Below are 15740 nucleotides of genomic sequence, written 5' to 3' on the forward strand. Positions count from 1 at the left end.
TGCAAGAAAGCTACATGCTAAACTGAGAAAGCAGACATCTATGACATTTCTGAGTGAGTAATGTGCCCCATTACTTAGATTTTGTGACTATGGAAATCAACAGGAAGACACGCACTGACTTACTTTACAGCTGCTACTTGGTCCTTTGCCTCTAATGAGCCTATTCTTCTGTGAATCTCCTGCAAAACCTTAAGGCCCTGGAATCCACTTCCTCTGCCATCAAATCTTGCTACAATGACATTATCGGTGTCAATAAGAACTGAATCCCAGTCAACATGGAACTTATCTGTCACCATCTGGCCTCCTGGTTCTTCATCCCTGCAAATGTGAACATATTTGATCAAAAGAAGAGCAACAATCACTTTGATTGAAAGTCTCAAATCTATACAAACTACTTAACCAGTTATGGAAATCACCTATGTGGGCTAATAACAATTTGGTTGATTCTTGATGACATGCTATTTTTCCCATATAAACTGTGAAATGAAGAGTCCCTTGAGAGTGGTGAATACGTAGCTTAAGACCTCACAGTTGACACTGGTTTACTTCATTTTTCAAAGAGAAAAATGGAGAAAATATGTGGTCCTTTAAAAGGCCTTTTTGAAGAATGACTGTCAAGTTGACAGACAAGTCTATTTTTATTGTCTGTCTTCAAGTGTGTTGTGGAAATAAATGGAAATAAATGTCTTACCTATGGTTTACAAGGGTTGAAGGATCTGATAGAGTGCTAACTCAGCCATGGAAACTTCATATAATTTAAGAGGAAGTATACAACCTTAAAGAATGTTGGACTCCTAAGGAAATATTGCGTTAATATTTCCTGAGGGTTTTCTTCCTGTCCAAGATAGAGTTCTCACTGTGAAGTTAAACCAACAGTAAAGGGAAAAAACATTCAGCTTTCAAGCTAACAGCCAAGAAAGGAAATGGGAGTAAAAATGTCTTAAAATCTTGAAAACTAGATGCCAAGCATCATGAGTGACATGAAATTTATTCAGATGACATGAAAATTACAAAGATTGATTCTTTTCTCTACAGGGTGTTGTTTAGGCCAAGTGGTATTTACTGTTCTATTTTTTATAATAAAGAAAATGTAGATAGGAAGGTGTTCATAAAATCCATAACTTCTGGGCATGTGTCTCAGCAGCAGAGGACTTGCCTAACTATTGGGAGATCCTGTATCTGATATCTAGCACACCTCCATGAAAATTATCATCATCATGTCCTTCATCATCATTATAACCATCATAATTCTTGTCAGGTCCAGAGGAAAGTCTGTTTCCTCAAATTCTGGCTGATAGATGAAAGCTAGCATTTCTCAGACCTTGTAAAACCAGTTCCCTTCTACCCTAAAGGGCTATTTTCTTGATCACTGGCACAAGGGACAAACTGCTATGTGTGGTACCTATGTATATAGCATTTTCATGCTGACTTCTAGGCTCACTCAGTATCACAAGTACTTATTAACATTTCAAAACTCCCTGTGGGCATCCTGACTCTTCTCATCTCAAGTTGCCACCTTTGCTACCCTAGTCTTCTTCAGTTCATGAGCTTCCCTCCCCTTACCTGATTATTCTTCTTATAACCCTGCTATTTCAGCTTTGGCTTCTTGCTTGTCTCTGTGGTGCTCTCCTTTGTTCACACTGTCATCATCTTCCTCTTTGCTGCCTCCCTTTATTGTTTCTGATCTGATCTGCCCCTGCCTCCCTCAAGGCCACTTCAAGCCTGTTGGACATGCTCATTCTACCTCTTTTTCTTTCTGCTCTGGACTTTTCCAAATGTTGATGGCTATGCTATCCCTTATATCTATAATAAAACAAAACAAAACAACAAACCCTTTATTTTTACCATACCATTGAGGGATCAGGTCATCAGTTTACATTACCCCAATTTTAACTCATGCTGATACCATCACTTTCATTATAAGCATTATAATCATCATCAACACCATCATCATCCTTATTCTAGTCCTCATCATATTCATGTAGTTCCTCTAGAACCAAACTAGGCACAGGTTACACAGAAGGTCACCCATGTGATGGGTCCAAAGAGCATCTAAGTACCTCTTTCTGAAATGATTCACATTGGTACTGTTAGGTCTTAAGTCTGTGACAAATGTCTGAGATGCCTATTTAACATGTCAACATAGATGCTGGAAGGGATTCTGTTGTAAATTTTCTTGCAGCTCTTTGTATTTTGATGTTAATTTTTCTTCCCTAAAAAACCACCTAGTCACCTACTCAGGTGACTTTATTAGAAGCTTCTTCTCATTTTAATCAGTAAAATAAAGGTGAGAGCCAGTGTAAGTGAAGGTGGAGAGAGAGGGTCAGAAGAGAAGGAGAGAGAAGGGGACAGAGAAAAGGATGAAGATAAAGCTCGAAGAGGATGAGCTAGATCCAGGTGGACTTGATTGGCATTAGGTAGCTATGAGCTTTATAAGGATTCTATAGGTCCTTTTTCTCATGTAGAAGGGCAGTTTGTCTATTTGTCTATTAGATGTAATCTTTTTGTATAGAGAGTTTGTGGATTGAGAATTGAATATATAACTTTGTATGAAAAGCTATTGGGCCTTACAGTCATGTTTGTGTTGGGCATTGGGTTAATGAAGCACCTTGGAGCGGTCATTCCACATTGGAAAGAGGTAGTCATGTGCACAAAGTAAGACTGAGGGGTTGGGAGGTGGCTTAGACCGAGTGACAGAATGCATGCACCTGTTCCATACTAGAAGTGGCACCCTCAGAGTGAGAGTGCAGGGCCGATAAAAAGATAAGCTAATCCAGTTTTCATATTTACTACAACAGGGTTCTCCTTGTATCTCTTAGTGTCTTCCTGTTATAAGTGCCCTTCTAGCCGCTATATCCTAACCCCAAAGTTCTCAAGGCCAAGCATTGGGATTGACTTTTCATACTATCCGGAGCTTCCCTTTCATACATAATGCAGGCATTTTGATTACCTGGCCTTTTGGTCTATGCTCTAATTTCTTGGCCAGTTTCTTGGCCCTTTGTGAAGCAAGTAGAACTGTGTCACCAGACAAAACTGGGAAGGTTGAGTGGGTTCAGAAAGTCTAGTATTCTCAGATCTGAGGATATCAAAAAATCCATGTACTCCACACTGGACTCCTGTAGTGGAGCACATGACTATGACCTCCATGGGAAAAACATGACCATTGACCATGTAGCACAGAACACAGAGTTCTCTATGCTACCGAGGTATCTAGACTGACCCCAAACATTTAATCAATAAGCTTCCCTTCTTGTACAATTCTTCCTGCAAAAGGTACTTAATCTCTGGTTCACCGGGAGGAAGTTGCATGCACCCATTTTCCATGACAACAATAAGTAGTTTAAAAGAGCAAGGATTGTCTCATCAAGAACCACCAAGGGAACCACAGGGTAAGGCTTCCTCATACATAACAACCTAAGTACACCACAGAGGGCTCATTCACACTTTTGGACACAATGCTCAGCCAGGGTTCTCTCTACCGCAGTCCCTGAAATCTCCTCACAGGCCCATGTGTGCCCTCTTCTTTCTTGACCCCATGCAATATCAAGAATCAACTGGATGCCTGGGAACATGGGAATTATTGCCTCCTCAGTCTCCGCCTTTCTTGGTTCATCTCTTGGATGGATTACCCCATTCTAGGCTGTACTCTTCCACTCTTGAGCGGTACATTGATACTTCACACAAACCCGCCGCCCCAAAGGTGGTATAGGGTATATAGCCTAGTTCTCTGCCTGCATTTTGTTTGCCAGAGTGGAGTCCACACATGAGGAGCCTTTGTTGCTCTTTTGCTGGAAGTTTCTTCTGCCTCTTCCCCTTCCTCTCTTTATGTGACTTATCCTAGTCTAATAATTTTCACACTGGACACTGCAGATATCCCTGAAACTGGCCATGCTCTTTCTTTTGTCTACAGTAAACCTTCTCCCCTACCACACCCAGAAACAGTCATGCTCTTTTTTTGTTTGTTTATTTTTTAATTTATCTGGTGCTAAAAATTGAGATGAGTCATGTTCTTTGCTTCTTTCTTTTGTCTTTGTTTCTTTCCTCTTTCTTTCTTTTCTTCCCTTTTCTTTCTTTCCTTCTTTCTTTCCTTCCTTTTTTTTCTTCTTTCTTTCTCTTTCATTCAGTTACCTGAACTGCATTCCAAGAATCCTCTCTTCACAATTTAGGGGAAAGGCACCAACACATCTTTCTTCTACTCTCATGTATGTGTTCACACAGAGACACACACTGCAAAATACTCAACAGATTTCTAGTTCACCATATTTGAAAAAAGAAAGAAGGAGACCCAGTAAACAACTCCGGGAAACATTAATCACTGAGAATAGGCAGCAGGCTTATGTGTCAATTCCAAAGCAGAATCTAGTTCCTCAAACACCTAAAACCAGTAGATCCAAAACAGTAGGTCCAAAAATGGGTCTTCAGAGTCTTGACCATTAGACCAACTGCTAAAAACCTGTGCCCTGCATGTTGTGGTTTGAACAGGTTTGATCTCTACAGATGTATCTGTTTGAATGCTTGGAAAAACACATGGCACTATTTGGAGGTATGGCCTTTTTGGATCAAATGTGGCCTTACTGAAGGAAGTGTGTCACTGAGGTAGTTTGAGGTGGCTTCGACTTTTTTTTGTATTCCCAGCCTCTGCCCATTGCAGGTAATCCTTTTTTCCTGCCTTTAAATGAAGATGTAGAACTCTCAGCTTCTCTAGCACCATACATACCTGCAGAATGCGATGATTTCTGCTTTAATGATAATGGACAGAACCTCTGAAACTATATGTTGGGGATTTGATTGGTGCTTATATGGGAATTTAGAAATGTGGTTAATGGGCAAAGCTGTTATAACAAATAACAAGAGTTACTATATGTGAGGAATTTTGTCCCGTAAGTTCACACAGAGAAATTCTGATACCTGGCACCACAACATGTTACTAGATTCAGAGAGAGAGATGTGAAGAGACAGAGAAAGTAAACTGGGGCTCTTAGGGTTAGCAGAATTCAGTCTCACCGGTGCTTTGTGAGTAGAAATGTGAAAACACAAGAAATACCACAGACACCTGAACAACAAAGAGAGGTCAAGACCAAGTGCTAGGGAAGGCTACCTTATCGGCACCATGCTTATGTTTTAGTGTTTTAAACATAAAAAATATTGTATTCAATGTATCAATAATTGCTTATTTTTTGAAAATATGGTGACTAGAGATATGGCTCAACAATTAAAAGCATCTACTGCTCTCTTGAAGGACAAGAGTTTGGTTCCCAAAACTTAGGAGAATGGCTCCCAGCTGCCTGTAACTCTGGCTCTGGGTATCTGGAACAATGCTCTTGCCTCCATGGCACGGTATGTGCATGTGTGGATACACACTCCCTTTCCACATACACATGATAAAAGATGAAATGATATTTTGTAGATAACAAAACAATGTGCATTAATATAACAGAAATTAAATCTATCTTTCTATACCTTTTCTCCCACATTTTCCCTTTTCTTCAGTACTTTTTGGTAGATGATACTTCCTCATGCCAGGACCAGTGATTATCCACTAAAGACTCTTTTCCTTTTCTTAAAAAAAAAGATTGTATACCTTTTTATTATTTCCCTGAATGGCGTCCAGCCCATTCTCCTTAGCCAGAAACAAATATCATTTAAACATTCTCATGAGAGCAATTAAAGAAATGAAAAATCCACCTCTTTCGGTCCTGCTATTCATATTGCAACAAGGAGCAAAAAGGCGAGCTGCCATCACTACACAGTTTGAAACAGTGAACAGCCTGGATATTAATGAGCCAGGCCTAACACTTAAAAATGGACTGTTAGTATTATCCACACAAAATTAACCTTGGGATAAACATCCTAGATAGCACATGAAAATAACAGAATTGAACCAACAGAAAAAGGCCTTGGGGACATCTTCCAGGCAAAAACATGGAAACAAGAAAGAGGGAAGTAGTGTCTTCTAATGATGTCTGCTGTCAAGTCTCACTACATTAACTCTTATCCTTTGGCCAATTTCCTTCTGAGATAATTTCTACAGGAACCATTGAGCGAGTAGAAAAGGAAGGAGGCTAGAAGAGCTTTTCTTTCATTTGGTTTGTTATTTATATCATCTCAGAGATGGAACATCTGTTTGTCAATTTTTTTGCATTTTGTAAGGAATATACCTACATGACCTACCGTTAAATGGGTGCCCCAGAACAATTCACAGGAAGGCAAATCACAGAAGGATCCACTCTCTTCTTGATATGTATATAATGACAATAAGCCTACTAGAGTGAAAAAAAGTCTATAGACTGGCTGAAAGAACGCAGAGGTGGATTGCGAGCTCTCTCTGTCATGCTCCATGTGAGGAGGCCAGTCACAGCAACCCATGCCTTTAATTTCAAGAGTGTGACAATAAAGATATGGGCGATGGATGGGGATTTGAACTTTTGAGACTTGCCATCCATGTAGTTGATCTGAGTCAGTGAGCTCCAGGTAATTGTGAGAGACCTTGTCTCAAAATAATGTGGTAGAGAGAAATGGATGAATATAACAGATATTGAGTATGGCCTCTATGTGCATGTGTATTCACATGCACAAGTACAACCATACACACAAGATAGTTTTTAATGGAGTAATATATAAATAGGTAATGCAGTTATTAGTTTCAATGGCAAGTACTCAAACAAATTGAGAGGGTTATCAGCACCATGCCATATGCAGAAGTCCCAGACAGCAGGAGATTCAGAAGCAGTGGACTGGGCTGGCCAGCACTGGCAGAAGTTGGGGAGGGAGCACATATGATAGCAGGGGTTTTGTTGAGTTTGTGGACACAGAACTTTGTTATTCAAGCCTTTCTTGCCTCAATAAGGAAACAAAAGAACTCTGTAAAGCAGCATGAGTCCTGTTTGTGCTCACCAGCTCTGCCTAGAGCATGTCCACAGAGGGTGAGACTTGAATTTGGGGAAAAGAAAAGAGTATGGGATGAGAGGGCTTGTAGAGGATACTTGGAAGCATGACTGGGCTGAAAGACATGAAGATGGTGTGATCTGAATAACAGAATAGTGACACCAATACAAACCAAACCAAACCAGACCAAAATTAGCAAGAAATGGAATGTTACCCAAGAACCTTATGCTGGGTGGAGAAAGAGAATATTCAGCCTTAACAGGATGGAAGGTGTTGTCTCCCTAAAACAAATTTTACTCAGTTTTAAGAACTCATCATACCAACTTGTAGGATGAGACAGAAGTTGAGACAGTAGTTGCTCAGGTGGACAGAAACACACTTTGACCAAGACTGCTTAAATTCCTGGTCCAGTACTTATATTTTAATATTACTTTAGGACATTGGAGACAGTGTTAAAGGTGTCACTGAATTTCTTTTCTCCTTTTTCTAATGTAGCCACAGGAAATATTTCTCTCTCTCTCTTTTTTTTTTTTTTTTTTTTTTTTTTTTTTTTTTTTTTTTTTTGCTTTTTCTTTTATGAGTTCAGATGTTCAATTGGCTTCTCAAGGAAGGTGGTCCATACTTGACTTTCTGGAGCACATAGATTTTTATCCCAAGTTTAGTAATAAAAATTAAACACTCGACCTTTACAAAATGAGCAAGTGCCAATTTGCTCAATACACACAATAAAAATTATAATTAATTTATCATGAGACTTCTGTCAGTAAAATATTGAGACATCCAGAAGGTGGTGAACTTACAGTGAATTAACAGACCTTAATTACATCTGTTATATTGCAGACCCACTAGATGCCTGATTCCACCCAAGTCCCACATCAGGCCAAGTGTCATCATGCCTGCCATTCAGAACAAAGTAGTGGCAGCTTCCTCCTGTGACTGTGAGAGAATTCAGGTCTACACAGGGACTGAGGAGAGAGAAGCTTCCCAGAACCAAAGCAACTTTGAGGAGCAGCCCCAACCAAGGTGAAACTCTGTGCTTGCTTCTGAGACTCTTGGTATAGTTATGAAGTATAAAATTTGCTGTATAATCAGTAAGAGTCTGACACTGCATCTATCCTTAAAATCTGAAAGATCCATGTCTCTCTTTGGTGCACCCACTTGCTATCTACCATGGTAACTATTTTTCCACTGCTTGTTGGGTTTTGAAAGAAAGTCTCTCTATTCCTGAGTCGTGTGACCATGGTGGTCTTTCTCTCAGATATCACACTTCAAGGTACAATTATGGGTGTAGAAGACTGTGAGTCTCTCTTCTAATAAATCTTAGACAAAAGGTAATTTTGGGTCAGCTTCCTTCTATGAACCTTTGCTTATTCATGCCACATTCAAATTTTCAGTGTTTACTTCACTCCAGTTAAGACATTGTGGAAACCTCTAGTAGCTTTACAATATTGTTTCCCTACTTATTCTGCTTGATTCTATGAATCAATTTACCCATAAATATATGGCAGTATAAACACATATTTTTATTCTTACTGCACTTCAGTGTATAAATAAACAGAAACAGCAGGACAAATGCTAATGGCGAGCAGTGGCTTATAGCATAACCTACTTACAAATTAATACATTGAGACATAAAAATAAAGGAACTACAAAACATGGCAATTAAGTAACTTCAGCATTTAGTAATAACATAATGATAAGAATTGTTCAGAAAATATTCATATAAGTATTAGACACATGTGACTCATTTCTACAAAGTGAAAGGAAAACATACTTTTGAGTCTACAAAGCACTAAGAGATGATGTTGATCATCTGCATTTTCTTCTGAATATATATATATTTTTTTTCCACATTTGTGTGTGTGTGTGTGTGTGTGTGTGTGTGTGTGTGTGTGCTTACATACAATGTTCATATGATTTTCTGAGATAATATTTCTCCTTTCACCATCTAGGCAAAGTCTCTTGACTTGGCAGTAAGTACCCTCACCTACTGATTTCTACTTCTGGTCCCATCTTCCTGTTAAAATTTCGTCCCTAAAATAATAGTTCAATATATAGGGTGTTACATATCACCTCTGGTCCTCATTTTTCTTTAAGCATAAAACAAAAATTATGATGCCTATCTTGCTGTTATCACAGTATTGAAACGAAATTGCTTTCTAAAAAATGTGCTATGAACTACAAATTTAAAAGGGGAGTATATGTTTAGTTACCATGTCAGGTGTGGGATATTTCATATGTGATAAAGGATGTGCTTTCAGTTAGCATCGTGAGAAAGCATTAAGACCACAAGGAAAAAAAATCCTGAAATTTCTGGCTTCCATGTTTGACTTTTTAATGTTGCTATGGCTTAGATCTAAAATGTGATCCATTGGTCCTAGGGTCAAATGTATGGTCCTCATTCAAAGATATTATTTGTAGGTATTTGAACTTTAAATACTAAGGTGTGGTGGGAGCTCTTGGATCTTTCTGCACAGTCATTTTGAAAGCATGTTGAATTGTAAAGTCAGAAAAGAACAGAAGCAAAAGACCTTGACTAGATTTATAATTATTCCAGATTCAATTTTGTATTCACTGGTAATCATCCAGTAATTATTATAATATGGCAAAATATACTGGCATACTATGATGAGTAATATAAGAGAGAATTTGATCTAAACAAATAAATCAAATTTTATGTCAAGCAACAATTATACCCTGTTTATGCATCAAGGGAATTACTGGCATGATATATTCTATTCTGAGTTTCCTCCTGTTAGGAACAAATTATGTGCAGGCATGATTCCCTGAGAATTAAACATAAGGAAGAGGGCAGATCATTCAGGTGATAAACAGTTTTACAGGCAATAATGGGAATTGTAGTTCAGAACCCTAGTATTCAGATAAAAAGTAAGCAAGTATTGTGGCCTGCCTGTATTCCCAGTGCTCTAGAGTCAGAGACAGGAGATTCCCTACAGCATACTTACTAGATAGACTAAGCCAAAGCTACACTACGAGAACTTTGAGGAGGAAAGAAATTGAGAATAACAGTTAATGATAACCTTGGACCTGTAACATGTGTCCCCACATAGGTGTATCTGTATGTATGTGAATACACCTATATACATCCCACACAAAAGTAAATAAAGCATGCTATCTATACATCTTTAGAATAATATGTGCAAATGAATAATGGTTGATAATATTGATTCTTATTCTCTTCGTAACATAAGTTCATAGTAATGTTGTGAAGGAAAATGGTGCAAAGATGCCTAAGGATCAATTTTCAGCATCATTCAAAAGCCTAAAGAAATGAGAAACTGATTCACCGCAATGGCTAAATGTAAATGTAAGTACTCAGATTGTTTATGATCCTGTCTTTCTCTAACTCAGCTCACTCTTGAAAACCTTCATGGCTAATTGATTCATTCATATTTTTCATTTCTGTTCATTCACTTATGCATTCTGTCAATATTCTTGGGGCGTGAATAATGTTCCAATTAGTGTGCTGAGGCAACATGATACAAAAGAAAGAGCTGCTTGGTTAACAGATGAAAGTGTGAAACACTTATCACTTTCTGCTCTGCTTACATATTAACACCAAGGGCATGCAGGGAATTATCTGAAAATATGCCTTTAAATATTACTAGCACTCTTTCGGTTGATCAAGAATCATAATCAAACATGCTCTGAACCAAGATCAAAGGAATGGACTCAGCTGGAAACAAATAGTTTCTTAGGTCTGGGGGAGCTGGTTACACTTCATAATCGATGGTGCTGTGAACACCACATTGTCTGGAAGTCCCTATACTTGTCCTAACAGAGGGCAGAAAGACAACTGAGAGAGAGGGCATGGAGGATAACTATAGTACAAAAAAGCCAAGCAGAAGGCTGAGTGGTCACCAAGAATCCGAATACCTAGAATAGATCATCTCCTGCCACAGAGGTGGAAGACAATGAGCACACAAGAAACACCATCAATCAAAAGATCATGGTAAGGAATATAGTCCCATGACCCCAATAATATTCTCATCATAATATTGATTGGTTGATTGATTGATAGTATTTTACTCATTTTTATTTTGTTTTTTCTTGTGTGAGTTCTCTCTCTCTCTCTCTCTCTCTCTCTCTCTCTCTCTCTCTCTCTCTCTCTCTCTCTTTCTCTCTCTTGCTCTGTGTGTGTGTGTGTGTGTGTGTGTGTGAGGGGGGATTTTCCTGTATCATAGAATGTCTTCAAATGTATCATATAGCCCAAAGATGACCTTAATTTATTGATCTCTTTGTCTTCTCATCCTGAGTGCTGGGGTTTTAGGCTGCACCATCAGTTCAGGTTTATCAGTCCTGGGAATGGGTCCTAGGCTTTCTGAATTCTACAGGAGTAACCTATAAATTAAACTATATCTCCAGATATTTCATTCAGCTCTAATCCATCTCCTTGGTCTATGTAAAGTTTTCTGTTACTTTGTAGACCAGATCAACTACACAAAGCAAAAATCAAGACACTATAGTGATGAAATCATCCTTATGCCTGACTAAGAAGTAGAAGCCTGGGCAATTTTACTCAGGAATATTTAACTCATAATTATTAAAGAATGCAATTAACTATTGCTGTATTCTAAATGGAAGCCACATCATCACTGGAAAAATAATATTTCCTTAGAATGAAAAGTGTTCCTTTCAGCTCTAAGAAATCTCACACAACTCCTCATGCAGTAGAATTTTTTCAGTTATTAAATGAATTAAGGCCACTTTTCAGGAAAAAAATGACTGGAGAGAATTGTATTGTGCAAATTAAATTTGTCTTAGAAAGACAAAAAAAATCCAATTAGAGAAATCCAACACAATGCATACAATCATCTACTTAGATTCTTTTAGCATAATGTGCTGGAAATAACATTTATCAATAGAAATTAAAATATAAATTATTTGTTTACACGTGCTATATTATGCAAAATTCTTTAGAGTTGATATCTTTAAGCCACAGAGTCAGAATAAAGTGAATTAATATATTACATGAACAGTACCTATTAGTAAAAATGGAAGCCAAAACTTAACACCTGCTTTCAGCAAGCCAGAATGTAGTAATGTAAATTCCATGAGCCTGACTATATTACTTTATCTGCTTTGGTAGCAACTAACTGTTAAATAACTTTATAGGTCCTATATTACACATTTCATATTTAAGCTGTTATATTTAAATGCATAAAATATCACTATTTATAATGAAGGTATTGTTACACGTATAACCTATTAAGCACTATGTGCCAGTGTTTATGTCCCAGATAGCATTATGATTATGTGCAATTTATTAAACAAGTATGATTATACTTAGAATTTATTAAACACTAAGTATAAGTGTTTGTACCTCAGACAACAGTTTCATTTTGTATAAACATTATGCATATAAAAGCCATTTTACATTGTGCATATGTAAGGACACATTGTTATCCACAATTTGTTCACAATAGAACAGTAGCTTAGAAACATTAAGCAGCACATTTGAAACCCTAAAAGCACCAGTTGGAAGCTAGGACAGCTTACAATGTTAACAGTGTGCTTCCTTAAAAGAGAATCAGATGGTCCTTTTCAGTGCTATAAATTTTTAAATTGAAAACTGGGCTCCCACTGTCATTATTTAGTCATAATCAAAAAGATAAAAGCACAAGATTGAATCCAGGAAGATCCAGTTGTTGTCCCACAACAAAGGGTGAGCATCTCAATATCTGGTCATCCTTCCCCAGTGATTGCCTCATCCCTACAGCAGGTAGGCCAGTGAGCAAGTCTCTGCATTCATTTGCATATAGGAACCATACTCCAAACATAACATCATCCTCTTTTTTCCATTTTAAAGGTCATAGTATCCTGAAGATCCTAGCATCTTTTTCCCCAGGAAATGTTGTTTTGTAAACAAGATATGGAAAACAATATCTGTTTCCAGAAGGAAACATGACTGAGATGTTACACTATCATTCTAGCTAAACTGCCACTGTTTTCAACTCATCTTGGTCGAATCGTAGGAGAGAAGGGGAAGAAGAGGATCATGGGACCTTGACCCCACTATACAGTCATCCCTTCCTGTCACATGTACTGCTGCACCGATTGCCTTAGTCTCAGAGTGTGCATCCTCTAGAGTATATATGTTGGGAAGTGCAGCCAAATGAAGTCATCAAAACAGGTGAGAAGAGATTTTCTAGTGTTGCTGCTTTAAGGTCACCCTTGCTTCTGCCTGTAATCTTTTCTTTATTGCTCTGTAAGGAAGTCTAATAGACTCAATGGCTCTTCTCAAGACTGAAGAAATTATCATTAGGTTTGATCTTGTGATATTAGAAGGAGATGTTTATATCTTTTTCAGGTAAATTGTTTTGACAAAAGTGGCTAAGGCAACAACTTTTTAAATTCTCTCTTTCCTATTTCAGTGTCAGCATTTTTCTCAGTGTATCACATGCAAAGAATAAAACTGGTTATAGGAAGGATCCAAGGAAGAGTTAACAAAGAGTAAGTGGAATAAATCCCTAAGAAAGCTACCACTAGACCTTGCAGCTCCTTCTGGCACTGAAGGAGAAAATAAAGTCTGGGTCTGAGTTAGATGACTCAATATCTACATAAAGTATCTGCAGAGAGATGATACACACGTGTAGTCCCAGAGTCTGGAGGTAGAGCTAGCCAGCCAACCTTGCTTCTTTGGAAAATTCTAGGTAATGAGAGATCCCATCTCCACAAAAAGACAACTGACACTTACTAACATCGACTTTTGGCCTGCGTGCACGCATGTGCGCGCGCGCGTGTTCATACACACACACAGACACACACACACACACACACACACACACACACACACACACACACACAGAGAGAGAGAGAGAGAGAGAGAGAGAGAGAGAGAGAGAGAGAGAGAGACAGACAGACAGACAGACAGACAGACAGACAGACAGACAGACACCAAATTAGTTATATATTTTATACTAAGGAGTGAAAACCAGTATTCCAAGTCTATGACTCATGTGTGTGTGAGAGCACAATGGATGCCTAGAGCAAATAATATATTCCATTACATTTAATATATACAGGGGGCTAAATTACTGTGAATACTATAAAAATATGACACTTGTTCTGGTCTAAAGATAGTAGGTGGGAAACTGGACTTTGCATAAGCAGACTAAGTTCCCGAATAGTCATCCTGTGTACTTAGTTAACATAATATATTTTCATTTTTTATTTCCCCTTCTAATCCACTGAACATAGTTTAGGATAATGTAAAGCATTGCAAATCAATATGCTATCAGGCTTCATCGTAATAAGCATCAGGCTCTTAAGGCTAAATGATGATGACATCAGGTACCATGAGAAGTTAGCATCACTGTGCTGAAGTCTATACAATCCCGATCTCATAAAAATGTATGAATAAATTCAATTATAAGGCTGAACACTATGAGACTCTGGTGTCTTAAACACAGAGTTGCTTTCTCTGGCCACAAGTCAAGGAATTTTAAATAAGAGATGGGTACAGACATAACTAATTGTTTAAAAATGAAAAAAAAAAATGTGTTGTTCAAACACTGATCAAAAACATAATGTTTCAATAATTAATAAACAAATATACACAAACCAACCTGCTTATCAATATTTCAATTAAGAGAAGCATATTTGTTGTATTATTGAAGCTGTATCAAAAATCATACATCCTCATACAATAAGGAATTCATTCAGCTGACTGCCTTTCTAGCTGTAGCAATGAGTTTTTAGTTGTCTACTCAACAGAATTTAGAGTCACATTGTAAGACAGTCTTAACCAGAAAATTACCTATATCATGTTGGTTTTAGGCACATGTATAAGAGATTGCATTGTTTTTTAAGTCATGTAGAAGGACCCAGTTCATTGTGAGCAGCACCATTCTCTAGGCAGAAAGTTTTGAACCAAATAAAAGTAGAGAAATTCCACTGAGCACAAGCAAGACAGCATATATTAATTGATTAATCCTTGCTCTTGATTTTGGATGTGAAAAAGTAGCTATTTGATTTATCTACCTTGACTTCCTCACAATGATGGCAGTCATTTGGAATTAGTACCCAAATGAACTCTTATTTTCTTAAATTACTTTCATCAAGACATTTTATCCCAACAGCAGAAATGAAACTAGAACACTAATTAAACAATAATAGTTTCATTTTTTAATTTAATAAATCAGTTATCTGAAGCACCAGAGCATAGTTATCAAATCTTTAGATTCGTTTATTTTAATAAAATATAAAATACTTACATTATTAATAGAAGAGCATACTGGTTTTTCTCCATAAAATCTTTAGGAAAGGACAACTGTAAAGGAAGTTCTTTTAAAGAAAGAGCAAAATATTAAAGATGCAGAGTCATTTAAATGGAAAAGTATAAGATGCAGAGAAAGCTGTTCTTGAAGGGTGTATCATGTGCCAATTTTTACCATAGTCATCAATGTGGAGTATTCTAATATCTCTCTTTGCAAGCTTCTTCTTCTGGATAGTTTCTTTCATCATCGAATTGCTTTCCAAGATGAAATACTCTGAAAATCAGAGAATAAGGGTCTGTGGAACACCCAGCTAGAAATGGTTCATCCACATTCATTCCCAACCTCCACCCAAGGATCATGAACTCTTGTGGTACAGGAGAAAGAAAAGATTGTTAGAATCAGAAATCAAGAGTGATCAACATAAAACAATATCTTCTGGGCATGACAGAAACCATTTCACTCATGAACTCATAGCATGCATGATTTTCTGTGCAAGCTCAAGTCAGAGACATTTTAGCATGGAGTCGGGAGGGGCTCATAGTCCCACTTTTAGTCAGTGGAACCATTGATGGCTAGTAAATAAATAAAGATAACCCTTTAAATGTGTGGGTTGGT

The 15740-nt window shown here is 37.6% G+C and overlaps 1 protein-coding gene across 5 annotated transcripts in view; it reads right to left on the reverse strand.

The window, feature by feature from the left end:
* DPP10 (dipeptidyl peptidase like 10) overlaps positions 1-15740 on the reverse strand; it is a gene marked incomplete at both ends in the record, with an annotated part of 1446555 nt that overhangs the window by 15151 nt on the left and 1415664 nt on the right. For all 5 annotated transcript variants that reach the window (XM_080918333.1, XM_080918332.1, XM_080918331.1 and 2 more), the window contains 3 exons: positions 124-318; positions 15123-15192; positions 15300-15398. In XM_080918333.1, coding sequence (XP_080774459.1) covers positions 124-318; positions 15123-15192; positions 15300-15398 — 364 coding nt within the window. The remainder of the gene's footprint in view (positions 1-123; positions 319-15122; positions 15193-15299; positions 15399-15740) is intronic.

This window comes from Micromys minutus (genome assembly GCF_963924665.1).
Source record: "Micromys minutus genome assembly, chromosome: 6".
NCBI lineage: Eukaryota > Metazoa > Chordata > Mammalia > Rodentia > Muridae > Micromys > Micromys minutus.